The sequence below is a fragment of the Protopterus annectens genome, chromosome 2.part2 (genome assembly GCF_019279795.1).
Source record: "Protopterus annectens isolate FY-2018-M chromosome 2.part2, PAN1.0, whole genome shotgun sequence".
Taxonomy (NCBI): domain Eukaryota; kingdom Metazoa; phylum Chordata; order Ceratodontiformes; family Protopteridae; genus Protopterus; species Protopterus annectens.
The window spans coordinates 66,446,178-66,464,936 of NC_056730.1; the positions used below are offsets into that span (position 1 = coordinate 66,446,178).

At 41.4% G+C, this 18,759-nt stretch overlaps 1 protein-coding gene across 3 annotated transcripts in view; it reads left to right on the forward strand.

Moving 5' to 3' along the window:
- Positions 1-17,827, forward strand: part of ERICH6 (glutamate rich 6) — a 419,490-nt gene extending 401,663 nt beyond the window's left edge. For all 3 annotated transcript variants that reach the window (XM_044063744.1, XM_044063745.1, XM_044063746.1), the window contains one exon: positions 15,006-17,827. In XM_044063744.1, the coding sequence (XP_043919679.1) occupies positions 15,006-15,272 (267 nt within the window). In that variant the 3' untranslated portion in view covers positions 15,273-17,827. The remainder of the gene's footprint in view (positions 1-15,005) is intronic.
- The last annotated feature ends 932 nt before the right edge of the window (positions 17,828-18,759 follow it).

The window sequence follows — 18,759 nt, forward strand, 5'->3', positions numbered from 1 at the left end:
CAGGCCACATGACAATGGTCTGAATTGTGGCTTAGGGATGTAGTTTATGGATTTGCCCACACAGGTGGGTATTGTATTCACCATCCAGTCACCTGGGTGACTATTGCATGTGGCCAATGTTGTGCATTGCTTGCCATGTATGTGTTCCTTAGTCCATGAGATGGACAGTGTCTGGGATGTGCACACCTCCGGCATGCATGTACAGTGACATGTGGAACTGTACCTGGGGTGTCTGGCCCATGTTGTGTACACAGATTATCATCAGATGTGCCAGTCCTGGCCTCATGTGGTGGGAACTGGTAACGCACAACAGGTTTTTCCCTGCACCTACATTGACAGCATGCTAACAGCATTCCCTGGTGTCAGTGGCATCTGTTCATACAGGGCATGTTTTCAGGCATGGTATGTCCTTTGTGGGTCACATTTGATGCACCACAGGCATTACAGGTGTCCAGTGGGGAACATGGGGAAGGTGCACTGTCTGCATGTACGTGACTATTGGACAGATGGACAGGGTGCCATGCCCTCTGTAGCCCACTGCAATCACTCCATAGTTACTATCAGTGGGCAATATGCAGTGTACTACCAACACAGTGGCTGATGCCTAGGCAAGTGTGTGTATGTATGAGACATGGGTTGAGAGTGTTCTCTGGGTAATACCGGGGTTGCTAACTTTGTTTGCCTGGCCTTGATGTCACCTGTATGGATATGGATATGCACCCCAGCCTCTCGGCTATTTCACATCTGTTATCCCTGTATGGTGGACATTGCAATATATACCGGGGCCATCATATAAGAAATTTGCAAAACCCACTCCACATTGGGCCCAGTTGTTATTACAAACACAGACACACACCTGTCATATATGGGATTATAACTCCTACCTAATTAGCTTATTACACTATGGGACTATGTAGTTATAGTACATGCCATGGAGATTATTGGAGTATTCCATCCCCAAAGGTGTATTTCACATTGGATGACATCAGCAAGATTGCCAAAGTGGGGCATTCAAATTGTAGTGAGTGTGGCTAGGCTAAAATGCATTGTTTCCTACACAGACATTGAAACACACACAAAACATCCACAACTGACATGTGTGGGTATAGAACCCCTAACAGAGGTCTATATCACACTACAACATGAAGCTGTTATAGGACGCACCATGGAAATTACTGGAGACTTCCTTCCCCAAAGGTGTATTTCACAATGAATGACATCAGCAGGATTGCCAAAGTAGGGCATTTGAATTGTAGTGAGTGTGGCTAGGCTAAAATGCATTGTTCCCTATACAGACATTGATACACACACACAAAACATCCACACTCAACATGTGTGGGTATAGAACCCCTAACAGAGATATATATCACACGATAGTATGAAGCTGTTATAGGATGCACCACGGGGATTACTGGAGTGCTCTTTCCCCAAAGGCATATTTCACAATGAATGACATCAGCAGGATTGCCAGTGTAGGGCATTTGAATTGTAATGACTGTGGCTAGGCTAAAATGCATTGCTCCCTACACAGACATTGAAACACACACAAAACATCCAGAACTGCCATGGGTGGGAGTATAACCCTACTAGAGTGCTTTATCACACTGTAGCAGTACAAAGTTGTGGCACATGCTACTGGGATTATTGGGCTACATCCTTCTCAGAGGTGCATTTCTAGGTGGATGACATTAGCAGCCTTACCAAAGTAGAGCATTTGAATTGTAGGGAATGGGAGTACCCTAAAAAGCATTGCTCTCTACACAGACACACACACATTTGCCAAGTCTGCGATTATAACTCCTACCTAACTAATTTATCACACTACAGCTGTACGCAGTTATAGAATGCACTATGGAGATTACTAGGCTACAACCTTCCCAGAGATGTATTTCTAGGTGGATGACATCAGCAGCCTTGCCAAAGTAGAGCATTTCAATTGTAGGGAGTGTGACTACCCTAAAAAGTATTGCTCTCTACACAGAGACACACACAGTTGCCATGTCTAGGATTGGAACCCCTAACTAGTTTATTACACTACAGCAGTATGCAGTTACAGAGCGTGACATGGAGATTACTGGGCTACAACTTTCTCAAAGGTGTATTTCAGAGTGGATGACCTCAGCAGGCTTGTCATAGTAGGGCTATGGGGAGGGCAGTGTGTGTGCATGGGCCATAACCCATTCATCTAGAGGTTGACACGCCACATGTGGGCACACACAGGGTCGTATTTCACAGGTACGTGTATACAGCTGCTAGATGACTACTTCCTTATACAGTTATGTTGCACAGCTAGCACGTGCACCACTTAGTCTGTAATGCAGACAGATACCAGCGGCTAGTATCTGCAGTGAGGGACATCTGAACCTCATGTGGTTGTGGCCCTTTGGCTGTGCACTGGGTGGGTCAGGCCTGGATGGCTCCTTGTCACAGTCACCCTCTTCCATACATTTATGTATGTCTACCTTTGGCTTATTATAGTGTGTTGTCCTTGCATATGTGTCTGTATTCCTATCCACACACAGTGGGTAGGAATACAGACATCTATGTATGTCTACCTATGGCTTATTATAGTGTGTTGTCCTTACATATATGTCTGTATTCCTATCCATTGTGTGTGCAAAGCATGAGTGGTGCATACTGAGGAATGCCTGCACTAACATCTGCGACTGCCAGATATGTCTGGTCCACTGGTGTTTGCAGACATGGCCTTCATGTGTTTAAGTGTGTGAGCATGCCCAGTATGCCTGTCTGTACTGAATGTGTGGATTGAGTCCAGGTAGTTTGTACTGCAGTGCTGACCTTTGTGTTGTACGCCTACAGGTAGCATGCTGTTTCTGCAGGGTATCCATTGATCATTTGGCATTGACTGTTACTATATTTCTGCATAGGATGGGGGACACACCGGACTATTTCTACATTTCTACACAGGATTGGGGGGGCACACCTGATTGTTACTACATTTCCACTTAGGAGGGGAGGCACATCTGACTATTTCTACATTTCTACACAGGATTGGGGGGGCACACCTGACTGTTATTGCACTACGTAGGATGGGGGCACACCTGACTATTTCTACACAGGATTGTGGGGGGGGCACACCTGACTGTTATTACATTACTACATAGGATGTGGGGGGCACCTGACACTTGTATACATTTGCTATGACTGTACTGGTATTTCAGGTACTCCATTTCATTCTGTATTCTTACCTATCATGCTGACTAGAGGCATACCAGTGTACTGCAGATCATAGCTTTGTTTGCCCTACATATTAGTGTCTGACTTCCTACCCTTCAGAACTAACATCCCACTGCCTGACCTGCTGTAGTCTGTCTGTGTAGGCCTGGGGGGTTACCCATAGGTATCATTCAGAGGCCATAGCACAGGCTCTGTTTGGGTTTGTCTGTACCTGTCCTGCTGGCTGAGACTGTTGTTGGGTATGTGAACCTCCCTGACTGGCATGTGTGAATCATATGGACACACATGTCGCCCTGCACATTTCCTGCAGTGGGTTTTTGTCACTCTGTGTAGTACTGGCTACTATGGTGACTCCAGTATGTGTTACAGATGTCACTGGGTGTCTACTTTTTGCTGCCATAACATTCAGCCACCCAATTCCCCTGCATGCTCACATCCATACCATAGATACAGGTAATGACACATTCTACTCCATTTGGCAATTGGTAGGTTGATTGACTTACCTTGTGGGTGTGCCAGGATTGCAGGTAGTGCTGAAGGGCTGCCTATGTCAGATGCATATAGTACACTCCCTATACATGGTCGAGCACAGGTACTGTCATGTTTGGCATCCCTTTTACTGTATGTGTGAGCCAGAGAGAGGTGTCATTCCATGGGTCCCTACTGTGTCAGTGTATGTGCTATGTGTTGTCTCTTTGCTGCAGCCTCGGCATACTGGGCATGCCTCCATCTGCCTGCTGGGCAGGCTCAGGTTGTTTCTCCTCTGAATCACTCTGTGCCTGTGCAGGCCTTGGCATTGGTGGGGGGCTGTGTGACCCTGCCCCATGCTGTTCCTGCTGCAGCTGTTTCCGCAGGATCATATTGTGTAGCATGGCACATACCATAACAATTTGGCTACATGTAGCTGGTGAGTACTGCAAGGCTCCACCAGATGTATCCAGACACTGGAACCATGACTTGAGCATCCCAAGCACATGCTCAGTTATAAGTCTGTTCTATGCATGTGCCTCATTATGGCATTTTTATTCAGGTGTGTGTGCATTTCTGATGGGTGTCATCAGCCATGGCTCCAGTGTGTAACCAACATTGCCCACTAGGTGACCATGGGTGATGTCCCCATTGGCAAATCTCTGATACAGCTGTGTCAGATGCCAAATGTGGGAATCATGATAGCTTCCAAGACAGCCAGCACACACACATTCATTATAATGCCCTGGGCATCACAGATGACCTGGCAGTTGATGGAGGGGATAGGTTCATAGGTTCCTAGGTAGGTACTAGGCTATTGGCCCTGGGGCCTGTACAAGCCCAGCCAAAAATGTACCCTGGCTTTTGCCACCCAATAAAATTATTTTCCTGTGCCACTGTCGAGCGGAGCCACAGAGGTGATCTCTGGGGTGAATTTCCTATTTCCCATCCAATCATCAAGATTTTTCTTGAAAAGTGCTAATAAGGAGCTTTGTTTGATATAGATAGGTAGTTTATTCCAGAGTATGGGAAGTCTCTGGGATAGGAATCTATCCTTCCGGCATGTTCTATTTATTGTGGTGACAAGATTTAGGTCCCTAGAGCGTGTAGCTCGAAGGGATTGGGATTTCCTTAAGCGGAGCATGTCCAACAGCTCTGGGTTTGACATAGCTTTGTATGTTAGGCAGAGATCACCGCTTAGTAGGCGATATGTGATGTAGTAAAGCTGGAGTTTTTTTTAGACGGTCTGCGTAGGGCATCTGTTTGAGGCTGGTAATCCTCTTTGTGAGGTATTTCTGCAGCCTTTCCAGTTGTTGTAGATGTCTTGTGAGGTACATACCAAAAGGGGCATTGTACTCTATAATGGGTCTAATGAGTGATAAGTAGAGGGGAACAATGACCTCTTTTTTCTGAATGAGAAACCTTTTGTGATGAGGTATGCCATGTAGAAGGATTTCATGACTACTGTGGCGATGTGATTATCAAAGGAGAGACTACTGTCCACCTGTGTCCCAAGGTCTCTTATCACACTTTCAGTGTTAAGTATACAACCGCTTATGTTGTAGTTCATGGGTACAGAGTTTTTACCAAAGGGGATGACAATGCACTTTTTGGCATTGAGCTTGAGGCCATGGCTTTGACACCAGGCATCTGTCTCAGTGAGGCCCTTTTGTAGGATGTCCACATTATTAGGAGTTTCAATTATGGCTCCTAGTTTGCAGTCATCTGCGAACTTCATTAGCCAAAGACCTTCTGTGTTAGCCTGTACTTCAGAGAAGTAGATACCAAACAGGAGAGGACCCAGGACTGAACCTTGTGGTACTCCACTTGTCACTGGTCTGAAGTCAGATTTGGAGTCTGCTACTTTCACGGTGTGGGTTCTGTCAGTGAGCCAGTTGACAACCCATCTTATGACATAGGGATTTATACCTAGTTTAGTGAGTTTATCTATAATTCCAGAGTGGGGGATGGTGTTGAAAGCCTTGGCAAAATCTAGATAGGCTGTGTGAACCACCTTACCCTTGTCTATGGCTTTGGTGACTGCTTCAAAGAAGTCTATCAGGTTTAGGAGACATGATCTGCCTTTTACAAACCTGAACTGGGTGGGGTCCAGAGTTTGGAGATTACCAATGTCTTTGTTTATAAGTTCCATGATGATACATTCCATGGCCTTGCAGACCAGTCTCGTCAGGCTAATGGGGTGGTAATTCATGGGGTCTGTGGTGGCTCCCCCCTTGTGGAGTGGGATAACCGTCACTGTGCGCCATTCAGCAGACATAAAGCCTGAGGTGAGGCTATGATTAAACAGGGTACTTAGGTGGGGTGCCAGTTCGTTCTGTAGTTCATGTAGAACACAGCCTGGGATGTTGTCTGGTCCCATGGATGCTGTGTTCTTGGCTTTGGAGAGTGTTTTTACCTGTGCAGCCATTATTACAGGAACTTTGCATTCTTCTGGTATAGAGATGTGCTCTTTAGGGGGTGAGAGGGGACATAAAGTTAGCACTGAACCTATCTGCCAGGATGTTGGCAATATCAGTTGGATCTGTATATTTAGTGCCATTGTGCTGTAACTCAGAGCAGATCTGAGTGTTGCCATTGAGATTCTTGACATAGCTATAGAATGCTTTGTGGTTGTCTTTAGAATTAGTGGCGATTTTGTTTTCGTAACTAGCTTTGGAGCATTTTATCTGGGATCACAGCTCCTTACTGAGGCTGACCAGGGAGCTCCTCCACTCATGGGATTTTACTCTCTTTTGCAACAGTTTCTTCCTTCTGTTGTACAGTTTGTTTATGGCAGGGGAGCACCAGATTGGCTTTCTTTTTTTGGAGGATAGCGTCTTGATTCTGTTTGGGATAGCACTATCCATGCACTCATGTAAGTGCTTATAAAGTGCAATTGTGTAGGATTCAGTAGTCGTAACTGTATTGTCCATCTATATGAGTGTCATAAAGTTCACCACTTCTGTCTTAAGAAGCATAAAGTTGGCTTTGGAGAAATTTTTTACCATGGTTTCCTTAATGGGGGGTGGGGGCAGGATGTGGATATCTAGGGTAATTAGCTTATGGTCGGATTGGACCAATGAGGCATTGACTTCAGGTGTGGAACATCGGTCACTCATGTTGGTAATGACTAGATCTAGGATATTGTTGCCCCTGGTGGGGGTGTGGATAAGTTGATCCAGGGCATTGGAGTTTATGAATTCCAGAAAGCGTTGAGTGAAGGAGTTGGTACATGAGTAGTTTTCTCAGTTAATGGTGGGGTAGTTGAAATCACCCATTATTAGGGTGTTTGGTTGAACCCTAATATTTTCCAGTACATCAAGAAAAGAGGAGTGGGAATCCTGGGGCATGGTGGGGGATCTGTAGCAAGCTACAATTTGGATTGCAGTTTTGCCCAGAGTTAGTTGCACTTGGATAACCTCGGCTGCATTATGCTGAGCAACTAGCTTGGAGGTGTGGATATCCTTAATGAATATGGACACACCTCCACCTTTGGTGTTCCGGTCCAGGTTACATGGCTGAAAAGTGTGGTATGAGTTATAGCCTGGTAGTGCAGGGGTGCTCTCTGGAGCCTTGAACCAGGTCTCTGTCACTGCACAGATATCAATGTTCTCCATTTTAAGGAGTGCCTCGAGTGAGTGCATTTTGAGATTTAGACTTCTAGCATTGAGTAGCATCACCCTCAGTTTTTGCTTGCCTGTTCCTGTTATGGTGGTGAATTTGTCATTTGAACCTTGCCTAAAAAAGGCACTATAGGGGCGGCAAGAACCTTAGCCAGTATCCGGAATCCCAGGGTGATAGGTGCAGGCCATCTCTGGCAAAGCATCATGGTCTGTCGACCATGTCATCCCAGGCAGACAGATACTGGATCCCTTTAGAATGGCACCAGAAGCTTAGCCAATTGTTGAAGTCAGTTATTTTGTCCTTGTACTGCGGCATCATTCTGGGCAATGGCAGAATGCTACTCAGGGCTAGGGTCATACCTGCCTGGGCTACAAGATTGGAGAGCTCTTCCATGTCTCTTTTCAGTAGTCCAGGGAGGTACATCTCAGGTCGTTCACACCAACATGGACAATGACAGAGTCATATTTGTACTTGTGGAGTGACCTGAGTGCATGGGTTATGTGGCGGATCCTGGCACCTGACAGGCAGCTGACAGTAATCTTCTCCTTGTTTAGCCTGGTGAGTGGGACATCAGTGTGCCTGACTGTAGAGTCACCTATGACTAGTGTGTTGGGTACGTTTTGCCTTATTGGCTGTGGTTGAGTGGCACACTGAGTCTGCCGGCTGTGTGTCATTTGTGTTGTGTTGGGGGGTGGAGGTTATTTGCATTTCTGCTTTGGAGGTCTCTGTTGCTTGAGCAAATTATTATTGAGAGCCTTAGCGAATGTTTTTGTGTTTCTATGTGTGGATTTTAGAGGTGCAGATTTAGTGAGACTATGTGATGAGTGTGGTGTGGTGCAAGTGTTTACCTTCTCTTGACTGTCAAGTTCAATCTTGATTGGAAAGAGCTTTACCTCCAGTTTGGCTAGATAAGTGCATCTCTCACAGGTTGTAGTGTTGGGTGGTAGGAGGAGAGGGTTGTCTGTGTACATGAGGCAATTTCTACATTGCCCCAAGATGCCCAGATTCATCAGATAGACAGGAGAGAACACTGGGAGCTGACCCTTGGACATGCCTGAATAAAAAACTATTTTCCTCTAAATAAGTGAGGAAAGTGAGTACAAGAGCTGTCTTTCTCTAAGCAAGTGAGAAAAGTAAGTACCAAAACTGTTTTCCTCTAGGTAATGAGGAAGGTTGAGTGCTGTAGTAATTAGTAGGTTATTTAGTGCTTACAATTTCTGAACAAGTGCTGATCTTGAATAAGCAAATTCAAGTGCTAAAACTAAGAATCTGTATCTGGACTAAACTAGTTACAGGAAAGGGGGGAAACAAGTGCAAATGTGGGCTTTTAAATCAGAAAGTTGAGAGAGATGGAAAAACTGCCCACAACAGCCAATAACTACAATTTCTGGGCCAGAACCACTCCTTATGTGGTAGATAGGTTACCTAGTGCTTACCACTCCCACTGATAAGCTAGAAGGCTTCCCTCCTACACAGAAAGCTTGGGGGGGGGGGGCTCAGAAGCTTACATACAGTCCTGGATACAGCAAATCTGAATCTGGACTACACTAGTTACAGGAAAGGTATTTTATATATATTTTTATATATATATATATATATATATATATATATATATATATATATATATATATATACAGAAAAGTAGCTAAAACAGCAGTAAAAACAATTCAAATGCAGTGCAAGCTAGCACACTTGAGTATGTAGCAATGTCAGACCAAACAGTTTAAAAAATGCAATTAAATTAAAAATGACTAAAAACAAGTGCAGAAAGAATCTATTAGGTAGAATGAGGTAAAGAGATGGGACTGGGGGGAGTGTCCCAGATCAAATCTACAGTGGTGGTGGGCAACTGCAAAACCCTCCAAATTTAAACAACAAGACAGAAATAGAAAGGGTGGGTATGGGAAAACCAACACCTTCAGCAGAGATCTAAAAAACTATACAGTGAAGCAAAAATAACAGTGCACAGCCAGCAATGATGTAAAATTAGTGAAACAACAATTACCAGTACACAACTCTGAAGTGCCAGAAAAATATTCTCAGCTCTGTATATCTCCAAATAGTTTGAAGAGCACTCTGTCAGGACACAGGAAGGCTCCAGCAATGATATGCCTGCCCCTGTGGTTGATGTAGGCCCTACCCTGATCACCAGGTAGTGCTTTGATGCATATGTGCATGCAGTTTATAGCACCCACTACCTCAGGGTATTCTGCTATGGTCTATATTAAATCAGTGGATACTTAAAAAAGCAAACGCTGATTTATCGACCCTAGTTCACCGAATGCTGAAAATCCTGAACGCTTGGAACAGCAATTTATTTCCAAGGGAAAATAATTGCTGTTCCACAAAAAAAAAAAAAAAAAACTTAAAACAGTATTTAATGTGGGAGGCTTTGCCCCCCACACCCCCCTACTTAAATATGCCAACAACTCCAAGATCGCACCACAGTGGAGGAAATGGCAAACTCCCAAAACCGGCCCAGCAATTTTTTTTCCCTGAGAAAAAAAATCGCTGTTATGGGTATTAGAGATTTTCAGCATTCACTCAAATAGGGTCGATGAATCAGTGTTCGCTGATTCAATATAGACCCTTCTGCTATTTGATGGAAGAGATGCATATTGCTGGCCAACACCTCACGGGTATTGAGGAAATATATGTGCTCACTGCCATGTGCTGACATGGCATCCAAGAACTAGAGGAATACTCTGGATGCTGATGCCTGTGAGATCCCCATGTTATCCCCAATTGAGCTTTGGGAGGTACCTGTGGCTAGTATTCCTAGGCCTACACGTAACTTGGTATCCACTGAGGATGGGTTCCCCTCGGTTAGTTTGGTGTGACAGGCATGGCCGGCACAGCTCAACAATTTGCTGTAGGAGGTCCCTTTCCACCCTATAGTGCTCCACTATCTCCAGCTCATGTAGCCCCTGGTAGATTACCCTGGGTCTGTACACTCTTCTCCATCTCCTCACTGTGGGTTGATCAGCAGCATTCACATCCTCACCACCCTCAGCCTCTTACACATGTTGTTCTATGTTGCCTGCTGCAGCCCCTCTCATTTTGTAGGTTTGTTTGTTAAAAGTTCCCCGCTTGTATACACCGGTGGGGTAGAGTATAGGAATAACCAGAGGGGAAGGTGTTTTCTTAGTTTATAGTAGTATTCTGGGCTGGGATGGTCTGCTGCCTGTGTAATTGGCTGATTCTGATACATTTCACCTGCCAGTTATGCTAGTTCTCCTTGATTACCTTCCTACTGCTGTTTTCCCTTCCCATTGCCTTCCTGTTTAAGCCCAGGGGCGTGCCACACAAACAAGAGTGCTCAAAAGTGCACAGTGCTGCTATTTCCTGGTTTAACGTTTTTGTCTTCCTTTAAAACCCGGTGTGCGGCATGCACAACAGCTTAGGCAATGTAAAGAGTGCTAGGCAGATTCAGACACCCCCCCAGCTTAGCTGTGATAAGCTAGGAGCAAACCCGAGCCACAGGGCTCCAGTACATTTACATTATGCCTGACACACCCCCCCCCATGATGTCAGCTAACTCCTAGGCTTGCACAAAGCTATTCCTGCTCTTACACTGTTAGGATCTGACTAGCATGCTGGGGAAACTGGGATTCACTATCATTCCCCTCATTTGCATAGGATTGCCTGCTAATGCATAGTTACATGTCTCACACTGAGCCTCCCTCCTTAGCAACCACTATTCACTGGCCATGTTGTCTTCTGCCTGCCATTGACTTTCATGGCAGAATACTGATTTTAGTTAGAATGCTTAATTTAGGTTTATTTTGTTATTTCCCCCCGATCCCGTTTGTGCGCCACTGCCCTATGCTTAAACAGCCAAGATCAGCTAAAAAAAAAAATAAAAGTAGATTTTTTTTTTTAAATTTTTTTGGCTGTTTGCAATGCCAATGGCCTTATACTTGACCATTGGCATGCTTCCTAACTGATATGCAGCCTTTATTTGGAGCTGTCTAGCTCCGTTTTGGATTTTGCAGAAATGTACTTGGTTACTAACTGAGTACATTTCTGCAGATTGCACTAGTCCTGCACTGCCAGTTGCAAGCTTCCTGGATTGCAAATTCACCTCATTTGCATGGATTTCTCCTGCAAAATGGTGATTTGCATACAGGGGTTTAATCCATGCAGGACTAGTGCAGATGTGCTTGTGCACGCCCCTGCTGGCTGTTCCTGGATCGCACGACAGACATATTGCCTGCTAGAGCTCCTGCACTGATCCTGCACACCGTGTAAGGCATAGAGAATCTGGGGGTATGTATCTAGTTGCAATCTTAGTGGAAATGTTTATGTTGAAGACCTAAACTGTTGCAGAAGTTCTGCTATCAGTACTTGGGAATAAGATACCACTGGTTTCTGGTCTGAATAAGACCCTTTATATTATGCTATTTATTTTGCCTCAGTACCTGCTGTTATACTAGGAAAACTGCCAACATACTGTTAAAGGTGGGGGCAGCCTACATCACATATTCACATGATCGAAATTGCAGAAAGCCGAAACCCATATGGCTGAGACCATATATTAAACTTCCTCAATTTCAAACATGTAAAAAAAAAAAAAAACAACAGTAACTCACAGAATTGATTTAACAGTGACCAACCTAGCTGCATCAGAGAAGTGGACATAGCATTCATTATTCACAGCCAAAAACCTTATTCCTGCATATCATTTACTTGTTTGGTGGGAAGCTATATTAATTGGTCAGTAACTCTGGAAAACATAAATTTACCTAAATACTATACTTTTACACATCTATAGAAGGCCAATCCCACCAAAGTATCCAAAGTCGAAGCTCAGTTTCTATTATATTCTAAGCCAGAAAGGTAAAGTCTACTGGGTTGCCCTTAATGTAGTCAACTGTTCTGTAAATTATAATTATCGGAACTCTGTGGAGCATGACCATGTCCTCAGAGTAGTAACTGTATGATTGGTAGACGATATATCAGGTTTTATATAATCTAAAGTTGTCCTACATCTGTTTTTCATTCTGTGTTAGCAAATTATTGGAAATACTTAATAGGTTTCCTAAGAAAACAAGAAAAAAAAAAATATATATATATATATATATATATATATATATATATATATATATATATATATATGGGTCTACTAGACATGATCAAAATTGCAGAAAGCTGAAACCCATATGGCCGAGACCATATGTTCGACTTCTGCAATTTCAAATGTAAAAAAAAAATACAACAGTAACTCACTTTCTGTTAGCAGCACCCCCTGTGTGGTGGCCCCCCACACCCCCTGTAACTTTAATATACCAACTCCGAGATCGCAGTACAGTGCGGAAATGGACATTTTTCCATTCCACACTGCACGGAGATGTCCATTACACATGGTCAGGATTTCAGAAGTCAAACATACGGTCTCAGCCATATGGGTTTAGACTTTGTGGCATTTCGACCATCTGTAGGGGACCCATATATATTTATATATATATATATATATATATATATATATATATATATATATATGTGTGTGTGTGTGTGTGTGTGTGTGTGTGTGTGTGTGCGTGTGTGTGTGTGTGTGTGTGTGTGTGTGTGTGTGTGTGTGTGTGTGTGTGTGTGTGTGTGTGTGTATATTAACTTTGTAGCCACATAAGACCAAGACACTCACATTAATCATGACTTATAACAGTCCTGACACACAGAGATCTCCTGCTCTGATTTATAAATAAGCTCTTTCAGGGACAGCACACAGGTGTCTAGGTTGATGGCATTCACTGAGAGTTAGAGAAAGATAACTACTAAAATATGAAACTGTGGCATGCACTTGCTAGCAGGTACTTTATCTTGAATCCTTTAATGTTCAGCTATAAGCCATGAGTCAAACTTCTGACAATGTTTGACATCTGGGATGATGACATCATATGTAGCCACCACCTTATCCAGCTTCTCAGCTTCACTGTCAGGCATACCATTTTTGCTCCCTTTCCCAGACTGGTTTAATGTCAGTGTATTGCAAATGTTTACTCAGGATAGGTCTTAATGCATCCTTTCCCATGTCCTGCTCTCCCATAGAGGCATTTATGACTACAGTGAAACTAGGCAGTATAGATTAGATTATGTATGTGGACGGTGTGACAACTGGAATATTTACAATCTTAGTTCAGTATAAAACCTAATATTTACAAGGTGTAGCACACTTTGAAAAGGTATGACATATCATATCATCCACAACTCCCTTTACAACCCACAGTTCTTGTTTCATTCTCTCCTCTCTTTTTGGCAATTGTATTTTATTGATACTCTTGTCTAATTTAGAAAACTATTCCATTTCACCATTATCTGGTACAATAAATGTGTGATAAGAGAAGATAACATTGGACTTCTGTTTTGATGACTGTTCCTTTCTTTATTAATAAATGCATGAGAAGTCCCTGCAGAATACAGTATACACATAATGTGTGGTGACTGGCATTTGCTGACACACTTTCTAATTTGGAAATGCACTGCATTTGACAATTAGCAGGTATAACAAATGTGTGATAACAGAATATAACTTTTGAAGCCATGTTTTAATTATTGCATTTTCTGTATTAATGCAGGTCTTAAAAGTCACTGCAGAATTGCAATGGCAAGAGTGCTTATGTGTGGTTAATGCTTGAATGCATTTCTTATGTGATAGTTTTCTGTGATGTATTAAGTTTTGGAAAGCATGATTAGCTTACATAACATAGACAATGCATGCAGATTATCATAGAGATTAATTGCTCATACAAATTAATAAGCTTTTCTGTTTTGCTCCTCCCCCATGCTTTAGCAAGCATAGATATTTAATACAACCTAGCACCCCAACTATTTTTTCCTGTAGATTTCTGAATTGTGAACTACCTTGTCAGAGCAGCATGTTAAAGTCAGTCTGCTACACTTGTGATCTGTGTTTGACTCTGGACTTGGGACACTGGAATAGTAACTCACTGAGGAAGCAGAACAACACCAAATGGAAACATTCCTTCCTTGGAGGGGACATTGATAGTGCATTTTAGGCTTGGGTAGAGACCAATGGATGAATTGTGCTTGTGTGCATGTGCATTTGCATGTGTCTATGTGCGTATATATATATATATATATATATATATATATATATATATATATATATATACAGCATATGTTGCATTTTCACTTTCGATTGTGTGCATTTGTTTGTGTGTATGTACATGTTTTTTCTCTGTATTAAGGATAATGCACAGATAGAGAACATTACTTTGTTTTTTCCTTCCTTTGCAAGTATGAGAGCTTAGAAATTTGAATAAAATGGGGACCTAGGACAACCATAAAAAAGAAATTCCCTTTTTAGTATTACAAAAGTACAAGGTACATACTGACACTTCTTGTGTAGCATGCACGTAAGTATGTTTATTTACAATGTTGACAAGGCAGTTTAAGGGATCCACCTGATTCTCCCTAGTTTTATGTTTCTTTTCTGACCATCCTACTCCCTACCTTTCTCTTGTTTCACACCAGTTTTTTTGTTAATACACAGTTTAACCAGTAGATGGAACTGCAGCTACTTTTTTATTATTATTTCCTGACAGCATCTCTGTTGTAATCACATCATGTTAATGTATTCTTATGCTTAATTGCAGCAAATCTTGGTAAAAAACACAGTGTTATGTTTTTGCAAAACAGTTAATCAATATTGCATACTGATTTCAGTATGTTTCTCTCTCTCTTGTTTCTTCAAGATGAAAACGTCTGCTGTTCAACCAGATGGAAACAGTTATGTACTGGAAGATGATTTAATACTGCTTGCCATAAAAATAAAGGCTCTAAAGATATTAAACAAAATACATGGGATTTTAATGTTTCCTTCAAGCAAGCATTGGGACAGACTTAAACTTCCATTATATCTTGCAACTCAAACTGAAAAGCTCTTGAATCTGTGCAAGAACACAAAAGTAGAAAAAGACATAAGTGCTATAATTCAGTACTCAGCAGAGGAGTATGTCTAACATTTTGAGTTCCAAGTGATAAAAAGGAACATTTGAGGAATTATAAATTAAATTTTGTAACAGCACATCATGGTGATAATATTAAAACCTTATGTCCTGAGTCATTGAACAAAACAAGATGCCAGAAACCATGTACATTATTTTTATCAACTTATCAACAACAGCACCAGATATAATGTCCATCTTACAGGCAGCATCATTCAGTGCCTATCTCCACACACTTGAAACTTTTTCAGGTTGCATCTCTCTATGTTTACCTGATGCTCTAGAAATGTAAGAAATTAACTTTCATCATATCTTATTGTGTTTCTATTTTGACTGCCCTAATGCTAAGCTAATAGTTCATGAATTTTGAGTATGCTGATTTGCATGTGTGCGTGTGCGTGAGCGTGCCAGAAGTATGCATACACACATGAGTATGTGCCTGTGTGTGAGTGCGTGTTTATTTTGTTTTTGAGTAGTTATTGTGTGTTTATTTTGTGTTTCACTTATTATTACTTGTTCATGGCCATGCAAAGTAAACAAGTTTTCATGGCTAAGTATAAGACTGCATGTACAGTTTCACTCCAAGTTCATTTCCATGCAAAGTGAAGGACTGTGGCACCAAATCTATATGGAGTTATCTGATTTAGAATACATAATCTTCAAATAAAAATCTGTCATCATGAAGCTGCCATGCTGCATGAAGAATTTCAAACACATCTGGTTATATCTGAATGTAAAACTCTCAAGAGTTTCTCTACCCACCAGCAACCAGTGGGTAGAACAATCAGATTTTATTTCTTCTTACAGTGCATCACATATCTAGTTTTCAGTATTTGTACAGGCCGCTCCAGTATTTTTATATTTGTTCTATAAATGGGTAAGTCTCTATACATATATTCAAGTTTGGTTGCTAGCTCTAACCTTGACAGTGCATTGGAGAGGATCATGGGAATTGTAGTTTATTCTCCTGAATGTAGCTTACTCAGAGCAAATACCTCTGTTGTAGCATTATTTGAGCAAAATGATTTTTACACTGTACAGTAACTGCTGTAATACAGAAAATCACTACAAGATTATTAGAGTGCTACATATACAGAAGCACTCTTACCACATATTATTCAACATTGTCATTGTCACTGGATATGTAAATAATTCCTTATAACATACTTCCTAAGCTAATGGTACCTGATAACCAACTATGACCTGTAGACTGCATTTTCTAATAAACTAAGATTGACTTTGGCATCACTGCATTATAAATGTTGCTGCAAATGTATAACTTGCCACACCAAAAGTTTATATCCTTATTTGTTGTATTGTGTGTAGCATGTACCAAAAAAATGCAAATTATGTTGTCATGTTTTTAAATATTGGATCAAGAATATGGTCAAAAACAGTCCTATGTGAGCATAGGATGCTTCATCGAATAAATAGAAATAGAAGTAAATAAATAATTACTATGGTCAGTGGCAAAACTAAACCAAATACTAACAAAGACCTATTAAATAAGAAGGCCTAAATTAATCAGTAGAAGATAAAGCCATACTACTTATCTCAAACAGATATGCAGATGACTAAAAAGAAATGAAGTGATTTATTAACTTTTTTCTTTTTCTTTTTTGCCTTATAAATCTAATCGCCTTCTTCAGCGTGTTTCTAATGCCAAGTTTGTTTGGAGAAAGTATAGTAGGTTTAAGAATCATCACCTTATTTAAGCAAAAAAATTCTCTAGGTTTTAAATAATTGTTGCTCTGATGTTATTACTATAATGAAGAGTTTGCTGTACAAATTAAGAACGCTGTTTTTCTTCACTGCAATAGTTACTTGCAAACATCCATGCTGAGTGAGCGATATATAAGAAACCAGAAGAAGGAGTGAAATAAAGGATACTTACATTAAGTTTTAATCCTAAATGTAGATGCATACATTTCACTTCATGTTACAACTGTGAAACAATTCAGTACGTATAGATATATAATGGCACAATGACAGGCCTTGTATTTAAACAATTCTAATTAATTTACAGTTAAACTTCTGGTGGTATTGGAAGACCCACCATACAGTGCAGGAGACATGCTGTGTTGTTCTAGGTGTTACTTAAAGACCGTTGAACAGTACAGTATATGGTAAATTCAGTCAGACATATTTGTGTCTGATGTTTGGCATTCATGTGACCAGTTCAACAAGGCTTGGACTAAATTTATGTGCAAGCTTAAGTGAATTTTACTGCATACCTGCTCAAGCTTGAGTATACTTAATCCATGAAAGTCACAAGCAACTGCACAAATTACTCTGGTCCATTCAGTTTAAAACAAGAGTGTGCTACGTGGTGATGTAGGGTATGCATTACATTTTAAAATACAAGCATCTAGTGTCATCACCATTTGTTGCAATGACAAAATATTTTAATTACTTTTACTGTTTTGTTTGAACTGAACTGAACAAAGGTGGGCTACCACCCACAACTCTGAGCTGAGATACCAGAGTGTAAACTAAAATTGACTGTTTATACTGCATTTGTCTGTCTTTCTGTGCCTATTAAATCATATTTTACTGTTGTTTTCACTGTTGCAAAGCCATTTTTTTTGCTGTTTTCACTATTTGCAGAGTAATTATTGCTACTTTTCACTGTTTGCAAAGCATCTGTTCTTTGTTCTGTTTTCTCATCAAGCAGTGTTTTAAATAACTGATTTTTTGGTGTTTAAAACATGCTTTAGTGTATCATTGATGTTTTTCTGCTGTTTAAAATATTTTTAGTGTCTCACTGCTGTTCTTTTGATGTTTAATACATTTTTTAGTGTTCCCCATCCAAATTAGTGTAGCTAGTAGGTGTAGAATAGTTCTGATACAGGTTTGCTGCATCTGGGTCTGTTTGTAGTGGCTTTTGTATTCTGAGCAAATTTCCCAGGCCATCTTTGATTGGAAGGGGCTATTCTGCACCCCTGTGAGAGAAGTGTGTTGACTGGAACCTGTCTAGTGAAGAGTGATTGGCTTAGGGCTTGGAGTAAGCACCCTCATTGGTTCTTTTGAAATTTTTAAAAGTTTTTCTAAGTTACTAGCTTCTGGTATTTAAGCCCTGTGTTTGAGCTGGTTTCTGCTTCTTTGCAGGTCACACAGCACCATGCACTGCCAAACAATTGTGCGCCATAGCCTGACAGATAATTTCCACAATTTTCCCTTAGATTCAGCTGTAGTACATTAGTGTAGTCCTCATCTTTAGTACATCTCCAGTCTAAAAAGTATTGCTAGTGAGCTGTGACCTATTAAACCACCAGCCAAAATCCCCATCAGAAATACCCAGCTACAGAGCATCTCCTAGATCACTCCTGGAAGCACCTTCTTTGTGATAACAGTTCTTCAAACCTAGCATTATGGACAGTTGGACTACCCTTGTTTCTCCTGCCAGCCTTGTTGACTTAAGCCTCCTGAGGCAGTGCAGCAACTGACTCATGTACACTGACAACCCTCTACTAATAACTCACTCTAGTACAGAGTGTGCGAG